Below are 27,955 nucleotides of genomic sequence, written 5' to 3'. Positions count from 1 at the left end.
CATGGAGGGCTTAAAACATACCAGATATTATAGTGGGCCCTTAGATAAGGAAGAGGGGGCTGGAAGAAAAGGGAGGAAAAAGGGGGAGGGGAGGGGAAGAGGAGAGGAAGGCACAAAGAGAGGGGAGGAAGGGAGCCAAGGAAGGGGAAAGGGAAGGAGAAGACAAAGCAGGATTCCAGACGTAAGCCAAACCAGCCCCTGCATGAATGTCTCCAGGTACCTTGGAAGGTCTGCAACTTCACCAGCTTGTGAACATTGCCTGTGCTGTCATCCCTCTTGACCCAGATGACGAGTCGATCCAAAGGGCTTCCCGTCATTTTATAGAAAAACTGCAGGCACTGCTGCTTCCTCTTTGGGTAGAGAATCCGGGACTCTAGGAGGGCTGCCTCTTCTGTCATCCCCGAGCTGGTGCTGAAGTGCATGAAGTAGCCGGCGCCTGTTGGGAGGAGCAGCCCAGTGAGCCATCTCCAGTGGCCCCCACCCCGGGGCACCCTGGGCTCCCGTAAAGTGAATCAGGGAACAACAGCCATTACCCAGGCAACAAAGCCAGAACCCTTCTGGGGAAAACTAAAAGAAATGAAAAGAAAGTGGTGTGTCTTCTTTCTCCCTCCATGGACAGACTCCCTGGTGAAAGCCCCAGATCCCCATTGCCTTTGTCCCCAAGCTCATGAAATGTACTCCTCTGACTTAATGAGATATGGACTTCAAGCAAAGCTTGATGGAATGTAGCATCTTTGAATTGAATACTATTTTCCTTATCTGTTTTCTTGTTTAGAGACCCATTCCAAGAAAAAGAGCTGATTTCCTAGCTGTAGAGAGACAATGGGATTCCAATGTTTAGGGACTGGAATTGAAATATTTGCAATGCTAAGGTTCTGTCTCTCCTGTTTCTAGCCTTAATTGGATGCGTTATCAGCGGCAAAGTTATCTTTACCGTGAGGTGAGAAGGGGCATTCAAGGCTTATTACGGGACTAGTTGAGGATTTGTCCTGAACATAAAGAAAGCTTTGAAAGAACACTGAAAAGGAGGGTGAGAAGTGTCTGGGTTTATAACCAACATGAGGTCTGCTCAACTCCTATATCTTAGAGCTCTCTTCCCGCAAAATGGCAGGCAGGTAAAGGAATACATCATTTGGAAAATCGGCACATCGCAGGGAAGCACAAAGAATGATTCTTGCATATAAAGAAGTCCTTTAAATTGTACTCCAGAATTCAACTTCTTACCAAAGTATCCACTCAAAATATCTCATAAAGTAAAAACAAAGTGAGCACCTAGAACAGTTTTAGGTATTTTGGCCCTATGGCTCTCCACTTCGTCCAGCCTCATATGTGGGGCATTGTACCTTCCATGATGGCAACAAGCATCACTGTTTGAATGGGCTCCCTACAAAGTTTTAAAAATATCTAATGGCTTTAATATTATATTAGGAAAAATTATACTTTCTTGCATGTTATTCTCGGTACTTGAGCTTACTAGTTTGAGCTCTCGGCATTGTGAATTACTGAGTGCTTTGGTTAAATAAAACCAGTGCTTGGATTAGCTCACATGGCTAAGAAGGTCCCCAGATGGTCCTTTCTGAGGAATTCCACCTGGGTGTACTCAGGGATAGGAAATGAGAGTCTAATAACCCAGGTTTGGGTGTTGGGAAACCTGAATTCTTGCCCACCTGGGGCCGCTAATTTGAAGGTGTCCATTCATCTCTCCTGGTTTCAAATGGGAGGTGGCTTCTATCCCAAGGATCCTTCATGCTCTTTGAGTCTCTACATCTACCGCAACACTACCAGTGGTCTCTAGCAGAGGGAACACACCACCATTAAATGTTTCCTGTGGAAGAAGCATAATGGCTGCCCAAGTTCACCTGGTAAAACTTTTCTAGATATTTCTGCTGGGGTGTGGTCCTTTCCTTTCCTATCAAGGTGCTGGAACACTGTTCTAACACGTTTCCCTCATAGGACGGTCATTCTTCTGTTCAGCTGGAAATTGTATAGTAGCCTAGCAAAAGTCCGCAGGAGACACTGGATGAGATACTATGATGGAAATTTAGAGGGAACTTCAGACTGAGATCACCCTTTGGACACTGGAGATTATGTGTTTGATAAGATGATGGGTGGCATAGACTTTCACCCATTGCCATGATCGGAGGAAGAGCAGCCATTGTTTGTGACCTCTGACCCCAGTGGCCTGGCTTCTGGGTGACCAGCTGGGTCCCTTCTGTGAAGGAAATCCGATTAACTCACACCGGCTGAGACTGAGGGATTTTGTAACAGCCTAATCTTTAAAAACTGATTATGATCTACAGGGTCAAGATTCTTTCTGAGACAGGCGCAACATAAAAGGAAGTTAATATAGAAATAAAAAAATAAATGGAACCTCTAGACAGAAAGGGAAGATGGGAAAAAATGGAGAGGGAAGCTGCTGGTCTACAGCTGGAGGTTTTCTATACGTTAGCTCCTTCTATCTTTGCTGGTAAGTATCAATATCCTGGACCAGTTAGAGAGATTTACAAAAGTGAAGACTTAAAAAAAGGACACTGACAAAAACAACTACCTGTGGTTAGAATTAGCAAGGGCTAGAGCCAGGTTTCAAATCCAGGTCGGTCTGATTTTGTGGTCTTTCCACTACACAAACCACTCATAAGAACTATCTGAAGCCATGCCATCCAATAGGGGGCTACCCAACATATGTGGTCACTGAGCCCTTGAATGGTGGCCAGTCCAAATGGACATGTGCTATAATACCGAGTATAAAAAATGTGGAGTAACTCATTAATAACTTTACTATTAATTACATGTCAAAATGCTAATATTTGAATGCTAATATATTGGGTTAAATAAAATGTATGGTTAAAAAGAATTTCTCTTGTTTCTTTTTTATGTGGCTCCTAGAGATTTCACATTGCATATGTGGCTTGCCTTATAACTGTATTGTAGGGTACTGCTCTAGAGACGTTACCTTTACAAACTATGTCTTACCATTTACAAAACCATGTCTTATCAACCATATATCTATATTAGTTTTATCATCATTTAAAGGCATTTTTCTTTTGCATGCCCAGAAACGGCATACTTTTCATTGAGTTGATAATTAAGATATGAGAAATGTTCTTTGTGCTTGCTTGGATTTCCAAGTTTGATAACTAACATTGCATTTGAGGCAAAACCTGCCTGTTGTCATTCCCTAATTGAACCTGGTGAACCACCTCAGTGTGCTTAATTTCTGCCTTCACTCACCTCTGCATCGTCCCACCAAGGTGTGATCCACTTGTCCAGACTGAGTGCCGTCCTCATGGACCCAGTCAGCATCATCTCTGGTACCCTGAATCATCCCACAGATGTTTGCTTTCTCAAAATCACAATGGTCCAAAAGCGTGTGAGTTGTAGCTGCAAATGATATTTTTGTCCCTTGGTTAAAAATTTAAGTCATCTTATTTCACAGACCTAATGTCTTAAGCTAAAAAGACCTCATTGTTTAGACACTGCACATTTTCTTGACTTTTCCTTAATGCAAATCCTGCTGTCACCCATTACATCTTAGAACATCCAACGTAGCTGCAGCCCTACCCACCTCCCAGAGTCAAAGGATAAAAAGGCCTGTCGTTGTGCTTTGCTGTAAATGTCAACCAAGAACTCCTTTAGGTCAAGAAGGAGGTACCTGGTAGATCTTTGTATTTAATACGTCTTCTGTCCGTGCATACTGAACAGAATTTAAAAATGTGTCCCTGGGGTGCCTGGGTGGCTCAGTGGGTTAAAGCCTCTGCCTTCGGTTCAGGTCATGATCTCAGGGTCCTGGGATCGAGCCCCACATGGGGCTCTCTGCTCTGCAGGGAGCCTGCTTCCTCCTCTCTCTCTGCCTGCCTCCCTGCCTACTTGTGATCTCTGCCTGTCAAATAAATAAATAAAATCTTTAAAAATATATATATATGTCCTGAAGACTAAAGGGTCATTTTAGAAAACAACCCATCTTTGAGCACTAGATGACTCTAGAACAACTAACTTGGGTAAAGAACTTTTCAGGATAAAAGATACTTTCAAGACCATCCCCTATCCTGAGCTTTACACAAGGATATACCCTTCAAAATGACACTGAAGAAGCTGGACAATTACAGCCTCTTACATCATCGGTCCAAGAATTTTACTTTGTAAAATATGACACATAATTGATTTTCATAACCCTCCTGTAACAAGGCAGGTGTTACAATTTTTTCTACGCCAGAGATAAACTAAGGTTATGTAGTTTGTCCATTATCCTTAACTAGAACAGGAAGGAACAGTGAAGGGAAATGTAGGGGAAACTGAAGGGCCGGGCAGAAACTCTGTTGAGGTTTGTTTACCTACTTTTCAGACCCAGCGGTACTCACTGCAATTGTACATTCGGTTCAGCCTCTCTAAATCAGTGGCACTGAAATCCAGACGCTGCCCAATGATGGTGTTGAACTCAGGGATCTTGGCCGTGATGGTAGGAGCACTGTCGTTCTTGTTAAATGAGAAAGGCTCATAGTGCATCAAAGATTCATAGTCATAGGGCGTATTGAGGTCTGTGATGAAGGTGTCATCATAGGTGTTAAAGTTGTGCTCAAAACCTAACAGAGAGAGAAGCCACAGGTCCCCTTCAGTTACATTGTTTCTTCTGTCCTGCCCTCTTTAACTAGATTTTAAGCAGAGACCCAGTGACCCAAAAGAAGAAAGAAAAGAAGAGAAAAAGAATGAATAGTTGATTTAAATATATATACATATTTAACATGTTTAATAATTAGCATGAGGTACATGAAATTAACACACATTATTAATAGTAACAAATAATATGATGATACTGAATTCTATAATAGTATATACACTTATAAAAATAAAAAATGCATTAAAAATAAAAAGCCATGTTATAATTAATAGATAAATTTTACATACAAATTATTAAATATATGTATATATGTATTTTTTAAATTTTTATTTATTTTTTAAATTTCTTTTCAGTGTTCCAGAATTCATTATTTATGCACCACACCCAGTGCTCCATGCAATACGTGCCCTCCCTAACACCCACCACCGGGATCACCCAACCTCCCACCCACCACAAATATATGTATATATTTAAATCAAAGATTCATTTTACAAATAAACAAATAAATGAATAAATGTGTGTGTATGTATATGTATAAGGTTTTAAGGAAGAGAAGAGAAAATGTCCAAGTGGAGGTATGTATCCCCAACAGGAGGAAGAGGAATTTCTGGATTCAGGAAAATACTCAGGATTGATACATCTTGCTAACAGGCAAGTACCTCATCCACCAAGAGCTGTACCTGGCCAGCTCTTCCATGGGTTAACAAAAGGAAATCCAAGGGGCAGAGGGAAAGGGAAACAGCTGTCAAGAAAGGGGTATCTTGGCAATCGAGGCTCACACACTTTTTCAGAAATAGCCTCATGGAGAGAAAAATAAAATAGGAAGAATAAAACCGACTTTCCTTTCAAAATAGAAAAGGAAAATACTTTTAGGGGATCAGCCCAAGATAATCCATGCTGCCATGTGGAACGCTGAAATGAGAAACCGGTCCGATGTTCTTTTAATCCATGAGCCATCAGGATTTTACTGTTTCAGTTGCATTAATGGGGAGTTCACAGATTTTTAATTTCCTTCTTAGGGAGTGAAAGGAAAACCGAGTGAGAATGCTTTTGACTCCCCCATCATGACTTCCCATCTTCATGGTCTTCCTTTCTATCTTCCCATCCAGCTGTTTGTAACAATTAAAGGGAAGAACATGTAACCACCATGGAAAGACATCAACACAGGTGCATTTAGGACTGAAGATGAGCCACACAATGTGGGCCAGCAGGTGCTAGACAGGGAGTCTCTAAATGCTTTTGGAAAAGCCAAAGAACCCTGTTGATCAACACTTTAGCTGTAAAATGAGAATACCAGTGCTTCATCCTCCTAAATCATGGGATTTCATGGAGACCGCACTTGAAAGGGATCAAAGCATATTCAAAGTTGGCACAGGACTGTAATAAATAAATGACCCAAACAGGGAAGGGAAAACCATTTGGTCTTAGGTTGTCCTACCCTAAGGGATAGAACCGTAAAGAATATCCGACCAGTGTGAGGACTGGGGCTTTGTCTGGGCTCTCCTTGTGACTCCTGCTGCAATCTTAAAAACAGCACATTCGAATTCACTGGATAGTTTTTCCTTAACTTTCACTAAAATCATCAGGTTAGAATAGATCCTTTTATTCTTTATTATTCAAGGATTCTTATCCGAAAGCTTTACCAAATACATGTTTTGAATAATTTTTTAAGATGTTATGCAACACCTTTTTGCTGTGCCTACTGTCTATGTACTGGGAGCTGTGCTCAGTGGTGGTGGCCCCTGGCAGCAACAGAACAGGCGAGGTCCTGTTTTCAGGGAACTCGAAGCTGAGAGCCTTGAAGAGGAAGTGACATTATAAACCGGAGGCCAGTTGGCAAATCCTTTGTATAAAGGAAAATATTTTTGACTTTGCAAGTCATGTGGTCTCTGTCATGCTACTCAACTCTGTCACTGCAGCACAAAAGCAGCCATGGAAATATGTAAATACATGAGCATGGCTGTGCTCCCATGAAACTTTACTTACAAAAAGCAAGCAAATATGGACCATGGGCTGTCGTGTGCGTACTCCTGCTGGACCCTAGAAATTGAAGTCTTTCTTTGGTTGAAGAGAACAGATCCAAAAAACACAATTCTGGCTTAAGAGATGGAGACATAGTTGGGGAGAGAACTACGTTGCTGACACTGTATCATCTTCGGTTGAAGGGTAATATGGTCATCAACAGAAGACAAGATGCAGTAAATGTTTTAAGTTACCCTGAGCAATAATACTGCCCTTGATTACCATCTTAATAATCTGACATGTCATTGGAGAAAAGTTCTCCAGTAATAGCAGGAAATTTAGATATATGGAATTATACCTGATGAAAATATAGGTAAGAGATAAGCAATATATGTTGAGTAACTCATTCTCAACCAAGAACTTAGCAAGTCTGAAAATTACCTGGGCAAATGTGCTGGTTCCCTCTGAGAAAGGGAAACTCATTTGGCTGAAAATCATTCTAAAAGCACTAATCATTGTGTTCTTCAAAGCTTAAAAGTGTGAATGTTCTCTACATCATTACTTAATGCTCAGCAGAACCAAGTTTATGTACAGGAGGGTAAGAAATCCAAGCCTCTAGGCAAATAGAGACAAAATCTAATAGTGCCCTGAGTCTTGCAAGGGGATATTAGGTCCTATCACCAATGACCCCACTCTCCTTCTCCACCTGCACAGACCCAGTTATAACACAATTACATCCAGGAGACAACTACATTATATTTTATATATTATTTCAAGTAAGAAGAATATTACTTGACCTCTAGCTCAGTGGTTGGGTGGTAGGATGGGTGAAAGTGTGTGCAGGGGTGGAGGTTCAATCCTGGTTGTATTAGGTTTCTACAAATGATACAGCTTTCCTCCTTTCCCCACCACTTCACATTCGTAGACATATCAGAATACGAGGGACCCAGATCAAGAAACCCCTGAGGTGATTTTGATCCACCATACTTCAAAATGAGCTAGTTCTGGCAGAAGTCCTTGGGGGATTTGTATTTAATTTTAATGTATGACAAGATCTTACAAGTCCTTAAAAGTAAAATTATTATAGACGCGTTGTTATATATGAACCCATATATGAAATTGGAATCTTAATAAAACAGATAATCACTCGCCTCGTGAAAATCACATATGGTAATAGTTGAGGCATTTTAATACGTCAAGGTTTTATTCATCTATTGCTACCAAAAAGAATGTTTTTCCACTTCCTCAACTCATTCCTAATTAAAAACTAGGTGTTTTCAGAAATACAGTATTGATTTTTTTTCCTAGCACATTGGGAAACTGTTCAATAAAATTGTTTTTTCTCCCCTCCTATGAAAATATTAAATAAAAACTTTTTAAAAAGGGGGGAACAGGGGTACCTGGGTGGCTTAATTGGTTTAATGTCTGCCTTGGGCTCAGGTCATGATCTCAGGGTCCTGGGATCAGCCCCAAGGCACTGGGCTCCCTGCATACCCGGGAGTCTGCTTCTCCCTCTGCGCCTCCCCCTGCTCATGCATTCTCCCTCTCTCTCTCTCTCTCCAATAAATCAGTAAAATCTTTCAAAAAGAAATGTTTTAGTATACTCAAAAACTATCTACTTAGTTGTCTCAAACAACTGGGAAAGGTGGTGTCCAAGGAAGTCTAAAGAAACTAAAGAACATAGAGATCATTAGAATAACACCCCTGCATAACAATAAGTAAAATAAGACTGTGCTGTCCTTTGCATAATATGGCTGGAGGCAGAAGGATAAAGGTACTTACAAAGGAGGAAGGAAGAGGACAGGAGGAAGAAAGGCCAGCAAATTTTGATTAACTAGAACTCAGACTATCAGTCAGAATGAACACAATTGGGGTGACAATTTCAGATGAAAGAATTCATTTTTGTTGTCGTTTTATTTTGTTTTTAAACACCTGTCAATGATTTGTCAAAGCACCGAAAAGTTTCTTGAGTTTATATCAGGGTCATCATAGGTTCAACTAAACTCCATGCAGACTCCCAGGCCTACATGTGATCTCACATCCAGAAAAATGATTATGACATCTTCAGGGGATGTCAGGTGACTACGACAGGAAAATAGCATTTTAGGTAGATTTTCAACAAAAACACTGAAACAAAGCAAAGGCTTCTGATAACTTCCAATTAACATTGAGTTAGCCAACATATACAATTCCCTAAGGCCTTTATCTGGGGTCAGTTATGATCAGATGAGCACAGGTCCCAGGAAAGGCCAACAAATCATACCTTTTCCTATTCTGTGTTCCCAGCTGAGGCTTCTATCCACACACAGATGCTGCCCGGACATCCCAGGGTCGGTCCCAGCAAGTGATAAATATAAGAGCAAATCCCATCCCCAAGTTCCTTGGGTTTCTACCCACCTGGAAGAATTTCATCCCACCAGATGTTCACATAGTCATCTCGGTCAGTTCTTGACTGCTCATGGTAAAATCCCAAAGCATGGAGGATCTCATGCTCAATGATGGCCTTATAGTCACATCCCTGGCCAATGGAGAGGTTCTGTCCCACGTGATGATCACCAACCTCAGACCAGCACCTTTAAAGAAGAGAAGAGGGAAATTTTCTCCTAATGAACTATCAAGTGGATGTAATTCACAGTGTTCCAGAACACAAATTTGAAGGAAGTTAGGTTTGATTAGAAAAAGAAATTATCAATAGCATTCTCATGAGCTAACAGTTCAAAATAGGGGACTGGTTAAATGAACAACGTTTCCTGAAGGGAATAATCAGTAGGCTTTAAAAGTGGTGGTCCAAAAAAAAAAAAAAAAAAAAAAAAAAAAAGTGGTGGTCCATGGGGCGCCTGGGTGGCTCAGCGAATTAAAGCCTCTGCCTTAGGCTCAGGTCATGATCCCAGGATCCTGGAATCAATCGACCCCCGCATCGCGCTCTCTGCTCAGCAGGGAGCCTGCTTCCTCCTCTCTCTCTGCCTGCCTCTCTGCCTACTTGTGATCTCTGTCTGTCAAACAAATAAATAAAATCTTTAAAAAAAAAAAGTGGTGGTCCATTATAGAAGTAATAATATACTCAGAGGCAAATCAATCCTAATAGTGCACCAAGTAGAAAGATGTAAAAATTGGCATTCTTTCTCACCTTCACAAGCCCAAAGGGCATTCTACAGAATAACATATTGTTTTGTACCACAATATTAAGTTGTCTCTGGGTGGTGGCTATGGTTGATTTAAATTTTCTCCTTTATACTGAAATGAATTTCCAAATTTCCTACAGTGAGCAGGTGTAAGTTTTATGATCATGAAAAAGAACCTCATTAAAGAAGCAAGTCCATTTCTTTGGCTATTAGCCGATGCACAGCATTCTGAAAGCACGGAGCTGGCCGCCTATCATTTCTGAAAGGCTCCCAGCCAGAAGGACCCAACACTTCCCACAGAAGACAGGAGACTGAGGAACTCCTGGCAGATTCTCCAAATTCCTCATAGTGCAGCCTCTTGCCCCCTTTATTTCCCAACTATTTTTTGTCTTTTTTCATAAATCCGACTTTCCTCCTCCATTAAACAAATCTGAAGCTTCCCACGAATTGTTTCCTCATCTGCTTTAAGTTGTGAAAGAGGATCCGTTCTTGAACCAGTGCTCAACAGAATCAGAGATTTGCCCACACTTTTAAATGTGACTGATGGATTCCAAGTTCTTTGGTGACAATCACATTGTCTTACCTGTGTTTTCCCGGAGATTACTAATATCATATGCCTTCAAATGTTAGTGGATCTGACTTCTACTCAAAGGCAGATCTTAATTATCTTCTGGCAACATTTTAAGGGGTAATTTACATACCATGAAATTCACCAATTTTAAGAATACAATCAATGATCTTTTGTAACTTCACTGAGCTAAGCAAACATCACAGCCATCAATTTGCCTCTCTGACAGAGGCATTTCATTACCAAATCGGTTGACTCTGAGATAGCCCAAGTCCAGAGGAAGCACTTTTATCTATCTTTTTTTAAAAAGCATCCCTCCTCCAAAGGAAACGTGTAAGTTGCAAAAATGCCACAACTCTGCAGCTCTCAGTCTTTTCCCTTGTCTTTCTAAAAGAGCCCTGTTAACTTAGCACTTCAGGCGACCTTAGCCCAGAAGAGTTTGGGGCCAGTTTAGGGCAGTTTATTGCCCCAGACCATCTTCCTCCCCTTTCCCTTCTCCTAACTTAAATGTAACAGAGACACCTCCTGGCCATGGGCAGTCAGAATTTCCCAGACTCAGGGTTTCCAGCCAACGTCCCTCAAAGCCGACCTACCCCTTCATCAAGTACTTGCAGATTGAGTTACAAACTAAAAAGAAGCCCTGAGAATTTTACTAGCAAAAAGAGAACTTTTAGAGAGTGATCTCATTAGTTTCATTTTATTTTTAAGAGAAAAAGAAAAGAAAAGAAAAGAAAAAGTGGTAGCTAAAAATGGAAATAAAAATGTTAAGAAAATGAAGAGTTTTTTTCCTGAAATCTTAAATAAATAGTTAAAGGCTTTGGTACTTTCTAGAAGCACAAAGGTTGCCAAGGAACAAGATGAAAAGGTCAAAAATAGAGAACCTCTTAAATCGGTACACTTGGCAAGGCCCAAGGTATACCTTACATGTTTTTCCTTCACATAAAAAGAAACTGTGCAAATACTACTGGTTATCTTCGCTTACGTAACACGCAAGAACCTCAGGACATGTCCAGAAACACATTCACTATCTTACTCCTAAAGTGGTTCTCCTGGCAACATTCCCAAACTCGGTGAATAAAGTTACCACTCGCCCATCATTGAATCAAAAATCAGAGACTTCTTTGATTCCTCTTTCTTCTTAACCCCTCACGTAGACAGACACCCAGCTTTTGAGAAGCCTCCCCGTTTTCATAGTTCTGAAATCCATTCACTCCTCTTCATTTCGACTGCCTCTTCATTCGTATGGGTCGCCTTTTCTTTCTACCCTGGACAATTGGGACATTCTATCATTGGTCTCCTGCCACCACTCGTGCCCATACATCAATTCTTTTTCCACTGTTGCTAGAGTAATCTTTCTAAAATGGAAAACTGAACATATAATGAGTCATGCCCTAAACAGTGGATTCCCTCACACGTGGTTTGTCTTTTACCAGACTCCTCTTTATCATCCTGGTTCCGTGGCTCACCCCTCTGCCCCTTACACACTCAGAACTGAATGCGTTCTCCAAGTAAGCCAGATTCACATTTAGGTTTGTTTTTCCCTTCTGTCTCTCTCTTCCTCTTTTTCTTCCTCCTTCTTCCTTCCCCTTTCTCTCTTATCTCCCTCTCTTCCCACCCCCCATTCTGTCCTTCCCTTTCCTCTTACAGCCCATGCACTCCCTTCAGTGTGTATAACTATTTACTCGTTGTTTCTCCACCACTCCCAAGTGCCTACTCTAAACCTTGTGAGGTCTAAGACTGTCTCTTGCTTCTTTGTATCCAGAGATGGGTACACTTCCTGGCACTTAGTAGCTGTACAAAAACTTCATTTGTAATAAGAGTCTGAGCCAAGAAAGCAATTACTCAAGTAAGTAAAGGTACTTGACCTTTATCTAAGTAATCATCACAACTTAACTTTTGTTACTACTATTTTTGGCATTTTTTTTTTCTTAAGAGGCTAAATCATGTGCTAAGTTCCTTCTTCCTCTGTGTTATCCATCCATGATGAACAAAAATGCGGACAGAACTAGACAACCAAATCCAGGCAACTTCTAGAGGCAGTGCGGGGAACTGCAGCAGGAGGAAATGTCTCCAGGTAGGCCTTAAAGACACACACATTTGTGGTCACAGCTGGTGGTCACTTGGCTTCCCAACCTCATCTAGCCCAGGTTCGTTGACATAAATATCACTGGGGGGAAAAAAAAAGAGCTTCTTTCTTGATATACCTTTTATTTCTCCTGGGAAATAAATAACTACACACTACATCTAGAGCTTTTCAAAGAGATCCAGCCAACAACACACCATAATTTAAATGAGTACTGTAAAAAAGGCTGTATAATTTATACTTTAATACACCTGACTTAGAAGAAAAAGTACTATAATTTAAAACATGACCTAAACCCAGGAAAAAAATCAAAATGAATCTTCCTAGGCCCAGAGGTATCCAAAAAAAACCTCATTCTCCATCTAGATCATTAAAAACATTACAGACTTTAAAAACTCACAGAGAAAGATTTGATTTTGCTTATAGTTTCTTTCCAGTTTCTTCTTTTGAAAGACATGTATCACTTTTATAAACAAAAAGAGGTATGACTACACACTTTGTAAAATTTCATTCTTACCCTTCAAACTTCTGAAATATGATGTATGAGCTTTCTCCTTCGTAGGGCTTGAAATCCACACAGGACTTGAGGCGGAACATTTCAAAGGCATAAAGAATGGCTCCTTTGGCATTCAGCCCTGCAGAAATCAGTAAAAATATCAACGAGCATTACTTAGATCTTAGATAATATACATAACATAGTTGGAGAAAATCTTGACGGCACATGAAATCCAGAGGTCCATGATATATTTTTTGGTAGTAAGCAGATTCCTTGAAAACTAAAACTATAAAACTACTTACATATATAAACATTATTTATGAACTTTAAATACATGATGTAATATACCTACAAAATAAGAATATACTCGTGTGTGTAGCTGAACAAAATTATGAACTCACTTCCTCATTTCCTCCCTTCCCCTTCCCAACTCAAGGGGAGATCCTGAGGGCACTGCCCCAGGAGAGTTAAGCCACAGAGCAGAAGACAGAAGGGACTGCAAGCCATTTCTGTCTTCTGAGTGAATAAAGCACCTGGAGAAAAGCAGTGAGAATGGTGTGTATACCAGTCTAAAAAGATTCACCCTCTTGCTGGAGGAAGAGAGCAGAGATTGGAGAGGTGTATGGGGTCTGAAGGCACATGGAGCACAGATGGTATGCCACCCTGTTGCCCTGCGAGAGCCCTGGGGAGATGGCAAGACTACACAGGTAGCCCAGAAAACAACCTTGGAAAAGATTTTTATGACTCAGTCTTGGATCCAAAGCAGCAGAAGCCTAATGGATCTGAAGTGGCTGGAACGGTAGATGCTTTCCAGTAATCTGTAGGTTAGGATCAGTGACCAAAGATCAAATGTCTTTTCTTTCCCCTAACATACACATGCCGTGGCATTGCACAAGACAAGCATGGGGTGGGGAGGAAAGATACTCCAGAGGAACAGAGATTACGTTTCACTTAGTATGTGGTTATGTTTTGCTTTTTTCCCTCCCCTCAACTCACTGAAGGTGGAGCTCTAAGTTAAAAATTAAGCTCAGTTATATAAAGTTAAATTGTATTTGTTGTATATTTGATTTTGTGCACTCTCTCAAAGAGTTTATAATTCTTGGCAGTTTACCAAGTACTTACTTTATGTTTTCCTGGCCCTTATTTCATTTAATAAACCACCAAATTGGAGATTCCACAGTTCAGATGTCACAGGATTATACTAAGGTCGTTAAATAAATATCAGTGGAATGATCAGTAAATGACTTGTGGACACAACACGGGTAACAACAAGAGTATGCATTAGGCCTACTGAAAGACTTTTATGAAATTTTACCTATTCTTTGTGGCAGCTAGAATATGAATATTTGTACCCAAGACAGACTAGTTGTCACAAAAGTTTAAGAAAAAAGACCAGAGACAATGTAACTGGGGCAAAATATTTGCAAAATACAAATCTGACAAAAGACTTGTGTCTAGAATATATAAAGAACTACAACTCAAAGGAAAATAGACAAATCACAATTTTTTTAAATGGTCAAACTATTTAAACTGGTATTTCACAAAGGAAGACATATAATGTCTTCCTACAAACGACCAATAAGCAAACAAAAAAGAAAGTGAAACAATAAGTAAACTAAAACAACCATTAAATACCACTACATGTCCACCAGCATGGCTAAAATTGAAAAGATTAACAACAACGAATACTGGCAAAGATGTGTAGTAAATGAACTTTCATTCATTGTTCATGGAAGTTTGTAAAATGGTACAAGCACTTTGAAAGAGATCTAACACTAAACCTACCTCTATATTATAACCCAGCAATTTCACTTTAGATGTTTATACCAGAGACATAAAAACATATATTCAAAATGGGAATGTACAGGAATGTTCATAGTAGCTTTAGTCATAATAACTCAAGCACAGAATCAACCCAGGTGGCTATCAATAGGGGATCAGTTGAACACGCTGTGATATTCTGTATTCAAGCAATGGAATGCCACTCAATAAGAAGAAGGAACAAATTACTGATGTCCACAACACTGGTGAATCTTGAAAACATTTTACTGAGTAATCAAAAAAGGAATAAAATATGATTCTATTTGTATGAGATTCTAGAACAGGCAAAATGCACCTATGATTAAAACAATGAAAAAGTTATTTCTGGAAGGGTGAGAGTACTATGAAAGTAGGTAGGAGAAATTTCTGGGATAATAAAAGGGCTCCATATCTTAATAGAATTTGTATGAATATTTTTACATTGTATAAGTGTAATGTATAAATTATAAGGTATATAAATATTTTAAAACTCATTGAACTGTACACTTAAGACTCCATGCATTTTACTGTATGTATATTTTACATTAAAAAGAACTATAAACAAACATTAAAGTTTAGTTAAAGATACACATGCTGCAGTGTTTGGGGTAAGGCATACTGGTCCATGAAATTTACTTTGAAATATGTCAGAAATAGAATGTATTGATAGAAGGATACAAGGATGGACAGGATAGTTCCATAAGACAGAGCAAATGTAGCAGAATGATGTTTGTATAATGTAGGTTGATGAGTACACGAGTGTTCACTGCACAGTTGTTTCAGCTTTTTATATATTTAAAATTTTTCATAATAAAATGTGGAAAAGAAAAAGACAATAATTACAAACTTTAAAGAAGGGAAAAATACCTGTTAATTTAAATTCTGTTTCCAGTTTTTTAAAAAATGCCCTTCAAAATGAATGCAATAAGGAAGTTATTTTGGAGAAAGAAGAGAATTTGTCACCAACAGTTTTGATCTATAAGAAGTGCCAAAGGAAGGGGCACCTGGGTGGCTCAGTCAGTTAAGCATCCAACTATTAATCTAGCTCAGGGCTTGATCTCAGGGTTGTGAGTTCAAGCCCCATGTTGGGCTCCATGCTGGTTATGTAGCCTACTTAAAAAGAAAAAAAATATATTGCTAAAGGAAGTTCTTTAGGCTAAAGAGAAATGACACCACATAGAAACTTAAATCTCCAGGAAGAGTGAACAACACCAGAAATTCCAAGTATAAAAGTAAATATAAAGACTACTTTTCTTCATTAATTACTTTCAGTGACAACTGATTAAAGAAAAAAATGATAACTCTATTGTGAGGTTTATAAAATATATAGTTGAAAAGTATAAGCCAACAATAGTACAAAAGAAAGGGGTATAAATGGAATTATAGTGGTGTAAAATGCTTACATTTTATGCAAAATGGCATAATATTAAGTCTAAGTACACTGTCACATTTTAAGGTTACAATTGTAATCCCTACAGCAAAACCTTTCAAAATAATACAAAGGGATTGAGCTAAAAAGCCACCACAAGAACCAAATGAAATATTAAATTGTTGGATCTAACCAAAAGAAGCCAGAAAAAGAAGAAATAAAAGAAAAATAGAAGGCAAATAATAACTCATAGTTCTAAATCAAACTATATCAATTATTACATTAAATATAAATAGGGGAAGAGAGGAAAAAGTAAAACAGGACGAAACCAGAGAGGGAGACAAGCCATAAGAAACTCTTAATCTTAGGAAACAAACTGAGGGTTGCTGGAGTGGCGGGGGGGTGGGGGGTAACTGGGTGATGGACATTGGGGAGGGTATGTGCTGTAATAAGCACTGGCTATTATATAAGACTGATGAATCACAGACCTGTACCCCTGAAACAAATAGTACATTATATATTAATTAATTGAATTCATATTAAAAAATAAATAGAAAAAATTAAAATTAAAAAACTGAAAAAAAGTAAATAGACCAAATGTTTCAATTGAAATTCAGAAGTTGATACACTGAATAAAAATGTGGGACCCAGGGGCGCCTGGGTGGCTCACTGGGTTAAAGCCTCTGCCTTCCACTCAGGTCATGATCCAGGGTCCTGGGATCAAGCCCCGCATCAAGCTCTCTGCTCAGTGGTGAGCCTGCTTCCTCCTCTCTCTGTGCCTGCCTCTCTGACTACTTGTGATCTGTCTATCAAATAAATAAATAAAAAATCTTAAAAAAAAAAAAATGTGGGACCCAGATACATACTGCCTAAAAAAGAGACACTTTAAATATAAAGACAATGATAGGTTAGGAATAAAAAACTAAAAAAGATACACAGTGAAAACAGTAAGTTTTAAAAAAAAACTGGTGTAGCTATATTTAAATTAGACAAAGTAGACTTCAAAATAAAGAGGATTACCAGACATAAAGAGAAATTTCCCTAAACAATGGGTCAATTTAGCAAGATGATAGAGTAATGTACTTGCCCAAAAGAGCAGTTTCATGAAAATGCTAAAAGAATAAATAAACACACAATTATAGTTATTAACAACTGTCTCCCAGTAGCAGATAAAACGATCCAAAACTCCTTGCAGATAAAAATATTTGAACAACACAAACAATCACCTTGACTTATTTGACTTTGATAAAATAACACACCCACACCAGCCAAATGTAAGTTCTTTTCCAGCATACATGGATCAATCATAAAGAGAGGCCACAAAATATGTCTCAGTAAATTTCAAAAGACCAAAATCTTATAGAATATGTTCTCTGACCTCAACAAAATTAAACTAGAAACCAATAATACAATATCTAGAAGCGCTATAGACACTTGTATATTTAAAAAACACACTTGTAATTGACCCATGGATTTCAAAAAAGTGCAATAGGTATTAGAACATATCTAAACTTTAGTAAAGATACAACCATATCAAAATTTAGGGAGAACAGCTAAAGCAGAACTTCAAATAAAATTTATAGCTTTAGATGCCATATTATAACATATTTTATTAGAAAAATGAAAGTTTAAAATCAATGATATAAATTTCCACCTTTAATCCAAAAAAGAAGAGCAAAATAAACTGGAATTAAGTAGAAGAAAGGAAATAATAAAGACAAACAAAAAGCAACCAAATAGAAAGCAGAGAAGAAAGGGAAAATTAACAAGTCAAAAGTTACTTCTTTGAAAAGATTAATAAACAAATACACTGCCTAAAAAATAAAAACAAAAACAAAAAACAAAACAACAAACAAACAAAAAGGGAAGTCACAGACTGAGAGAAAATATTCAAGATATCTATCTACCTATCTCTGACAAATGACTTCATCCATAGTATATGAAGTTCTTCTACAAATAATGAAAAGACAAACAATACAATAAAAAAAGCATGATAAGAGTTGAACAGACATTCCGTAAAAGAACACACACCAATGACCAATAGCACATGAAAATGTGGGAAATACCATTAGTCATTAGGGAAATGGAAATTAAAATCACAGTGAAATTCCATTTTGTAACGCCAGAATGGCTACAATTAAAAAAGATTAATTCCACCAATGCTACTGAAAATGTGGGGCAAATGGGACATAGCTACATTGTGAGAGTGAAAAATGGTATAGCCGCTTTGGAAAACTGCTTGGCATTTTTTACTAAGGTTAAACATATACTTGCCGTATAATCAAGCAATGTTATTTCTAGACATTTGCTCAAGACAAATAATTATACACACACACACATATATATGTAACTTGGCACAACCCAATATCCATCAACTGAAAAATGGATGAACAATTGCCCTATTACTGAGTGGTTAAAAAAAAAAAAAAGAATTAACTACTGGTCTACAATGATATGGAAAAACATCAAAAACACGTTACGCAAAAGAATCCAGATACAAAAGAGTAAACACTGAAGGATTCTATTTATCTATAAATCAGGTAAAACTAATTGATAGGGAGAAAAATTAGAACGGTAGTGTCTTGGGGTGGGGGTAGAGATTGGCTGGAAATAAGCACATGGAAATTTCTGGAGTGACGGGAGATTGGGTCACATACGTATGTGCATTTACCAAAAGCCATTGACTTTTACACTGAGTTGTGTATTTTACTCTGGGTAAGTTTAATTTTAATTTAAAAATTGTATACAAATATGAAACTCTGCAATGTCTACTTTCTGCAATGGTATAGACCCGGGTGTCTACACTTATTTTAACACTAAAGGTGATTCTCACATGGTGCTGAGAACCACAACTGCGTCCTTACTGTTGTTACCTTATTTAAGGCCACCTGTCTTCCATCTTTCTCTCTTCATCAGTCACCAGCTTACAGGTTAACACACCTGCTACTCAAGCTGGGCCCAGCAGACCGAAAGCATCAGCATCACCTGGGGGATTGTGCAGAATCCGAGACCCCGACCCTGATCTACTCCGCAGTTTCAGAAGATCCTCAGGGAACCCTTATGCACACAAAAGTCTGAGAGGCACGGACTTAACGCCTCACAGAGGCCTGGTGAAGCTTCAACCAAAAATTAGGTGAAGGCACATGTCCGGCATATACTGGTGTGCCTCTATCTTGATGGAAGGGGGGCTGGCGTAGGTGCAACAGGCAGGAAGAAAAATTGGAGTGGGGGAAAGTACCCTCGCAAAAGGTGATGTTTCTTAAATCACATTCCAGTGAATATGGGTGCTCTGTGAATTTGCAAGGGTGTGGGCAACACTGGTGGGTAGGAATAAAACCTCAAATTTCCAAAAGATTCACTGAGAACAACAACATTTGTATATATCTAGCTGTCCTCCAGAAAAGGGATCAGCACTACTAACAGTGATGGAAAATATTGAAACATGAGCTGTGTCTCCTGAGGGCGTAGCCTCGCAGTGCATTAAGATTGAGCGAGCTTGTCCCAGCTTCCCCTCTCCTCTGATCCTCCTGCATCCGTGTGAGATGGGCCTCGCGGGCATTGCCTCATCTGGCTGCCCAGCTGTCAGTCACCAGCTTGGGGTCAGCCAGTGTCCACAAGTGGCTTTGAATAATCATTTATTTCTCCTGAGTATTATTCCCAACAATGAGTGAACTATGACTTAACCAGTCCTTCATCTTGAGAGAGAAAAGAATTGAAATTATTAATACTGAGGAACAAGGACTCCTAGCATGGGAAATATAGACTTTTCTAGTTCTCAAAAGTGTGGAATGTTTGTCTCCTAACAAAAGGGGATGAAATCAGGATGCTGAAAATCTATGTAGATTGACCCAAACTATTACTTAAAGCATAAATTTGTCATGGTTGTGAAGCCAAATTATATTTCATTGCATTTTTGTTCTTTGGGAGTGTTTTTTGTTTTATTCACACGTTAATGTGTTCTGTACTTTTAAACTTATTATTTGATACTCTGTAACTTTTAAAATTACTATCTGATACACTGTATCTCAGACTCGTTAAGTAGCACTAGGTCAATATAAGGTCATGCCTTTCATCCCATGGGATAAAGAATTATCAGGGCTTGGAAACCCCCATATGCATTGGTGTTACTCCCAATCTGAAACCTATGAACTGGAGGAGCGCAGAGGTAGAAGAGCAAAGCCCAAAACTCCTAATTAAAACAATTAATATTACCCAGATTGTCAGCCAGAATGTAAGGAATGGGGAACTTCCACCTGGTGCTAGGGTCTCTCAGGCCATTTCTGGAGCTCTGTGGAAAAAGACAAAGATGACTGGGAAGGTGAGTCCTCAAGGCCCTCTGGCTTCCGTCTTCGCTAAACTTTCACACCACAAACAACCCATCATACAATTCAAATAGCATTTGTATTCTGATTGTACAACAATACAAGTTCATCACAGACAATTTGGAAACTTCAGAGAAATCATCAAAAACAAAACTTCAAAGATCCGCAATCTCCAAAAACTGAGATTGCGACTTCAAACATATTGGTGCATTTCCTTCTCTCATTCTTCACTTACTAGGAAAATTGGGTGAACAAGTAATGTGATAATTATAGATTCTTTGTACTGTTTGCTAATTTTTCATCTGTTTTTGTCATCATCAACCAAAGTGGAAGCCCTTGTGGGTACAGATGATAGATTAGATTCTTTCATGTCCTCCACAGTGTCTAGCCCAGGGCTGGAGACAGCAGAGCCTCCCAGTCATAAAAAACAGCCAGTCCTGAGGAATATTAGTTGTGTCCTTGGCAGATACTCACCTGCAGGAGGATGTCTCCTTGAAAGAGGTCCAAGCCCGCAGCTAGACACAGATTGGAAAAAAAATAAATAAATAAAAAGAAAGAAAGAAATATTTGAATGAGTGTTACTAACTAAATGCATTTCTCATAATAAAATTAATATTTTCCATTGTAAACTTTGCATTGTTAATCTTTGGTCAACGTCTTTTCCCAACAATGCAAAATTCCCTCTGAGTAAATGTAAATAGCCCACCAATATCATGTATTTTCACATCCTCTGTCTTCATTTTGGAACAAGAAACCTTGTCCAAGAATCTTAAAAGTAAGAAGTGAGTTAGGAGGGATCTTTTTGATCATCGACTCCAAACCTCTTGTACTTTAGGGGGACACAAGGGAGTCTTGAGACAAGAAGTAATGCACGGGGTCATCAGCATTTGAGTGGGCTTGAGAATCCTGACCTCCTATCCAGTGCCCTTTCTGCTATCATTCCATCCTTCTTCATGACTCTAGGTAAATGGGCTGGTTTTGCTCTGTCCTGTGAAAAAACAATGGTACCCTCTAAAAGCCAAGCTCAAGATAATGCCCTTGCAATAAAGACCAGGCAAATATGGATGAATCCATTTAAACTGTATCTCCAGATACCTGCTATCAGGAGCTTAGCATGATAAACTTTCTCCTTTTTGCTATTCCTTGATTTTGGCCTCATAGCGTTTAGCAAATAGAATTCTTAAAAGGGAAGATCCTTGTGGGAAAAATTTATGAGCATTTAAAAGAATGTCTCTTTTTATGACATCCCTCATGTTTGACAAACAGCCTTCCCTGTAAATCACAAAGTACTTCAAACAAGGTCAGGGGATTGTACTTAATTCTGAGAACAGCACCTGATTTACAGCGGGGAAATCTAGCTAAAGAATTATCACCACGGCCTCACATAGTAACAGAGGTACCGTTTGGCCAAGATGATGGCTCGTTCATGGTAAATGACATCATTGGGGTTTTAGGTATTAGGAGAAGTCATGGTTTCCCTTGCTAATGACTGACTAAGATATCATGATCCCTTTCCCCATGCCCTTATTTCTTAAGCTCCATAAACCTCACCTATGTACATGAAAATGGCACAATTAAACAAAAACAAATAGCATTGATACCCTGCCCCATGGGATTAGGACCCAGGTTTTGAATTGCCTTTTCAGTAGGAGTAATATATACAAGTCTATCCATACTCAGGCTCAGGCTTGCCATGAACAAACACATGCATTTTCTGACACAGGCCTGGTTTAGGGATGGAGGTGAGAGCTGGGCTCTTCTACAGTGACGTGAACAAGCTCATTTAGACCTTGGCCCCCAAGTTGGTCAGTGTAGATTGGGTCATGGAGGGGTAAGAGAGTGCAGCAGTTGGTGGGAGGAGAAACACATCCCAAAGAAGCGTATATCCACTAAAAATAAGCCTCAGGAGGGGTGCCTGTGTGGCTCAACCAGTTGGGCATCTCACTCTTGATTTCGGCTCGGGTCATGATCTCAGAATTGTGGGATAGAACCCCTGTCCCTGGACCTTGCTCTCTCTCCCTGTGCCCACCCCATCCCCCAGTTCATGTGCGAGAGTACATATGCACTCTCTTTCTAAAGAATAAAATTTTAAAAAAAATAAGCCTCAGGAGATTCACTAACCAGTTTGCTCAGGCAGCATATACTTATTAAGCTCCTACTGTGTGCTAGACTTCGGTCTACATGCTAGGGATATAGCAGAGAATAAAACAAAGCCTTCACAAGGTGACATTCTTGACTGGGGAGGAAGGAGAGACAAATAAATAAATTTTAAGTAGCAGATTGTAACAAGCAAGAATAATTTAAAAAAGAACAGTAGGGAAGAAAAGCGGTGAGAGTTAGGGAGTTTGATATTTTATAAAGGGTGGTCAGGGAAGTTCCCTGGGGAAGGTGGCATTGAAGCAGAAATCTGATGGAGTGGGGAATAAAGGAAGAGTATGGAGGGCAAAGGCAACAGCAAATAGAAATGAGGCAGGGGGCCCCTGGGGGCTCATTCCTTTAAGTGATTGCCTTTGGCTCAGGTCATGATCCCAGAGGCCTGGAATCCAGCTCAGCAGGGAGTCTGTTTCTCCCTCTCCCTCTTGCTTTGTGTTTTCTCTCTCTCCCTTCCTCAAATAAATAAATAAATAAAATCTAAAGAAGAAGAAGAAGAAAGAAATGAGGCAGGAAAGCCTTAGAGCAACATTCCAAACTTTAGCACAAGAATCTCCTGAGAGCTTGTTAAACCCAGACTGCTGATCCCCACCTTCAGGGTTTTTCAAGTCAGCAAGTCTGGGACAGAGCCCAAGAATGTTCACTTCCAACAAGTTCTCAGTCTCAGGTGATGCTGATGCTTCCGGTGGGGAGGGGAGAGGCACACACTGAGAACCTCCTTTGTAGAGGAACAGCTGGGAGATCAGGGTGGCTGGAGAGCCCAAGTAAAGAGGGGAGAGAGCAGTAAGAAGTGAGATCAGATGGCTGGCTGGGGTCAGCTCATCTCAAACTTTAATGTACAGGGAATCAGCTGGGGTCCATCAACATGAAGGTGCTGAGACGAGACCAAAGATTCTGTATTTCTAGGAAACTCTTGGGTGGTACAGGTGAAACTGACCTGTGGAACACACCTTGGGAATTAAGGTTCTAGGGCCTCTGTTCTGCACTGGAAGAGATGTCAGTCAACACTGGCCAGTGTTGGAAGACTGGAAGATTGGATAAGAGAAGTGACATGGCCTGAATCCTATCAGAAGAAGAGCTCTGCCTACTCTGAGCCATAGCCTGCGTGGAGTGAGGGCAGAAAGGCAAGACCAGTTACAAGATTGCCAGACGTGGCCAGACCAGGTGGCTTGGACAGGAATAGGAAAAGAGAAAGTGCTGAGCAGTCACAACCCATGATATAATTTGATGTTAGATCTAATATCATTTGCTGATAGATGGTGTGTACCTTGAGAGGAAGATAAGACTCAGAGGTTCTGAGCCTCTGAATCTAGAAGGGGGGAATTGCTTTTACTGAAATGAAGACTGAAAGCAACAGTCCTTGGCTAGAGGCTAAGTTGTGAGGCATGGAGAGAAGACAGGGGAAAAGGTAACAATTCCCTCTCTTTGATTTTCCCTGAACAGTTTTTATGATACAGGAACTGGCTGTATGGCCAACACTAACAATTGTGGAAGCTGGGTTGGAATGACCTAAAAAAGAAAAAAAAAAAAACAAAAACCCCACATAGTAAGATTTCTTCATTGGAGTCACAACTCAGAAGAAGCATTAACAATGGCTCTAAGGTAAAAAAAAAAAAATTATTTGGTCTAGACAAATAAGGATGAGATCAGGTAAACTCTCATTTTAGTCCCAACCCAGTTTTAAACTACAGCAGATCCTCTCGAATCCGTATATACCTTGATTGCCTGACACTAAAAACAGATCATTTGAGCCTGGCCGACGTCTTGGGGCCCATTCACCCATTTACCTTACCAAACTATTTCTTTAAAACCATTTCAAGCTTTTCCAATTATGTATCATGGAGCCTGCCTTCCCTGTAAATGGGACAAAGTCAAAGAAATTCGACCCTTAGGTATGGATTTTTTCAGTTTTGTAGTCCTTCAATAGCACTGAGTTGAATCAGAAGACCCGGAGTGAGCCCCATCACTGCCATCTGAGATCTGGGCAGGTCACCTCAACCACAAGGAAATTCCTGTCTCTTCCTACAGAATGAAAACAGTCCTTACTCTATGGTAGTATTTGACAAATAAACATAAAATTGATAATAAAGCTTTTGTAGACCATATAGTGTTTAAGATCATGACTATGTTTGCAGCTTGCTAATCCTCACCAAAGATACCCAGAATGTAAAGTCTTCTCCCTCATTGTAGAAACTGGATGAGAGAGAAAAGAGATGATAACCCCGCTTCTCTCTCCTCTCATTAATGGAGCAGATCGATGGAATTCTTCAAGAAAAATGTTTGTAGACAAGACATTGAGATGGAAACACCTTTACAACCCTCCCTTAGTCCTGAGCAAACAGGTGTTAATGAATATGATGCACCAGTAGAGGGGCTAGGGCTTCCCCCCACTAAATATAACCCGAGCATATACTACACATGTATACATACATACATATGCATGTGTATATGTAGCAAGTGAAATAATCATCCACTTTTCTTTTTCAAAATAGAAACAGGAAAATCAACATTTTTATAAACAAAAATCATGTGATCCATTTCTAGATCTACAGAACACTCACTAGTTCCTCTAGAAAATTTGGTCTAACCATCATTCTCTTTCCACATTTCCATTTTTCAGAAACTCTGCAAATTCGAATGAAGTACCAATAGATATTTCTCCCTTAAAGTTACCCAATACTCTATCTTGAAGGTAAGAGCTTTACAGCAATTGTAGCACAAGATTTAAAAGTATTTCAAAGCATTAGTAAGGCAAAAATTCAACCCACCTAAGTTGATTTCTGAAATATCCTTCTGTTCATGAAACTCTTCATCATGTACTGTTAAAAGTAGGAAACAAATTATTATTAATCTTGATGAACAAAAGAAAGTTCAGAAAACATTCTGTGCACTTCAATTGATTCTTACCATTTTCTTTAGAGAGATGATTAATCTGAAAGAAAATGAACATACAGAAAATATTTAACATAGACTAGAATTAGTATTTCTAAACATCCAGAAAAGCAGAACTCTACTTACTGATACAGCTGCTATGTGGGCAAAAAACAAGATGAAAGGGAGAACACAAGTGAATTTCATCCAAACCATTGTTGCGAGTGAATAGACTCACCAAAGACAAAGACACCTTGTGATAAATACTTTTTGGACCTTGCCCTGGCTATCATCTTAGAAACTTTGACCCTCCCATATGTACCGTGGCATTAAAAAAAGTAACTGAAGAAAATGTCATTGACCCTTTTAAGGACAGATACTAAGTTTAACATAAAATCTCAAGCTCCCCAGACCTGGGAAAGGTTTGAAAAGGTTAATGCTGAGATGAGCATATAAAAATCAGTAACGTTTCTGCACACCAGCAGTAACATTCCTTGACAGCATCAAAAACTATTTCTGTAACAGATAAAATATTCACTTCACGATAGATATAAAAATAATCTATAAAATAACCATAAAGTCGTTAAGTCCAATAAAGAATGAATAAACACTTTATGGGAATATTTTAAGGCAATTATCAAAGGACATAAAAAAGAAAAAAATATCAGCTCAAATGCAAGTGAAATGCTACCTCAAGCTCAGATTGGCATAAATGAAGAAGGCTGGCCATACCAAGTGTCAACAAGAATGTGAGGGAACAGGAAGTCTCACATACTGCTGGTAGACCAGCCATCTGATGCTATCCTGTAAATTGAAATGTGCATTGTTTATAAGTTAAGTCAACTTCCAGGTATATACCCTAAAGACATACACACATATGTATACAAAGTACCATATAACATATTCATCGTGGTATTTTTTTGTAATAGTAAAGAACTAGAAAAATATATTCATACTGGAAGAAAACAATGGGGTATATTCAGTCATGCATAGAGAAATGTTCAACAACCAGTTCTCAGAGGGAACAAGCCCTTATACGTAGTGTTTGCTTATTTCCGGGGTGTAAAGGCCTCCACCGTGGTCAATTTCAAGCTACCACTGTCATGTTACTGAATGCGGGCTGGAGAGAGGTGTGCACAATGGGCCCTACCTGCCCAGCACGATACTGCGTGTACTTAAACACCGTCCTACTCTTGCATACAAGAGGTATAAGAGTCTGCGGTATCAGGGCAATCTTCAAGGTCCAGGCCCTGCCTATCTCCACCTCAGACCTACTGTGTAGGCAGATGGGCCAGTCCTGTGGTCAGAAGAGCACTCTCTGTCAGAAAAGCATCTCCCGAGGCAGAACGTGGGGCTTCCTGAGCTATAAAACAGGAGGCGTGACAGCCAGAGGCTCACCTCGAATGGGCTGAGGAGATCTGCCATGGCTTCCTTTCCACTCTAGCCACAGACCGTGAGGTTGTAAGAGGGTGTGGAGAGCCATCTCCCGAGCTCTCCAACCACGGGAAGCCACCAGTGTTCATCAAAAGAACCTGAACTCGCCCAACAGCTAACAGGGCTTATGTCAGCAAATGCAATCTTAACGATTAAAAAATGGTTGGGGACGGACTTGATGAACATCAACTTCATGAGAATAATGGCTCTAAGGATATGGGAGGAACACCCAGGAGAATTTTAGTTCTTAAATGTAATTGAAAGAATGGATATCGTTCATTCTGGAGCCAGGAAGTAGGGGTTTAGGACTTTGCTGTTTTGTTTTCTAAAGAAAAGGGCAACACTCTTGCCTTGGTACCTTCCTGCTTAATCTCAGACTTTAGTTCTTCAAACAGGCAGTCGCGGGGCTGTTGAATTCTCTCCACCTTTCCCTGCCCCCTGATAGGCTTTTGTCTTTCCTTTCTTTCTCAGACTTACCTAACTGATATACTACAGCAACAGCTTTGGAGTCAGATGGACAGGAATTTAAATCCCACTTCTGCCGCTGACTAGATGGGCTGTTTGGAGCACCCGCTTTCCTCATGTAAATTGGGTAGTGGTGCCTATTTAATGGGATTAGTATAAGGATTCAGTGAGATAACCTATGGAAAACACAGGTGCAAGAGACAGAGGAAGGTTTGGGCAACTATAGCTCTTTCTGTCCATGCACACTGCCTTCTGGCAAAAGACAGGCAAGAAGAACACTGTGCCCAGCACACTTCTTACCCAGCCAAACGTCCACTAATGGGATCATAGGTCTTCAACAGACATAACCTGCCCCAGGTGATTTTCATTTATGATCTTGACTCTGGGTGTTAATTAGTTACCAATGATTTGCTATCCTAGGCACTTTACGTCCCAGGGTGTTCAGTGAGCGAGGCTGGAGTCTTAAGTCCTGGGTTTGAAGAGTTTATGGCTTTGCAGTTCAAAGATAGATTAGGGACTTCACAGGGCAAGGGCCAGGTTTTATTTTCTGTACCTGCCCCAGGGTCTAGCACACGGTGCGCACTTACTAATCATGCTGGATGAAATACAGTAAAATATCATTTTCTTTGAAGCTATTGCATGTAGTGGTTTGCTTTGATCTCAGTGAGGATGTTTTAGAAACTGACCAGTGGAGGAA

At 39.6% G+C, this 27,955-nt stretch overlaps 1 protein-coding gene across 1 annotated transcript in view; it reads right to left on the bottom strand.

Moving 5' to 3' along the window:
* The window catches only part of MEP1A (meprin A subunit alpha), a gene marked incomplete at both ends in the record, with an annotated part of 35,505 nt that extends 9,930 nt beyond the window's left edge, over window positions 1-25,575 (bottom strand). The window contains 10 exons of the mRNA XM_080806613.1: window positions 221-436; window positions 3,232-3,381; window positions 4,359-4,580; window positions 8,975-9,150; window positions 12,868-12,985; window positions 20,228-20,303; window positions 20,812-20,852; window positions 25,257-25,307; window positions 25,396-25,420; window positions 25,507-25,575. Of these exons, the coding sequence (XP_080662739.1) occupies window positions 221-436; window positions 3,232-3,381; window positions 4,359-4,580; window positions 8,975-9,150; window positions 12,868-12,985; window positions 20,228-20,303; window positions 20,812-20,852; window positions 25,257-25,307; window positions 25,396-25,420; window positions 25,507-25,575 (1,144 nt within the window). The remainder of the gene's footprint in view (window positions 1-220; window positions 437-3,231; window positions 3,382-4,358; window positions 4,581-8,974; window positions 9,151-12,867; window positions 12,986-20,227; window positions 20,304-20,811; window positions 20,853-25,256; window positions 25,308-25,395; window positions 25,421-25,506) is intronic.
* Window positions 25,576-27,955: the final 2,380 nt, after the last annotated feature.

Source organism: Martes martes (assembly GCF_963455335.1).
Source record: "Martes martes genome assembly, chromosome: 6".
Lineage (NCBI taxonomy): Eukaryota > Metazoa > Chordata > Mammalia > Carnivora > Mustelidae > Martes > Martes martes.
This window is presented reverse-complemented; position numbering and strand designations above follow the sequence as displayed.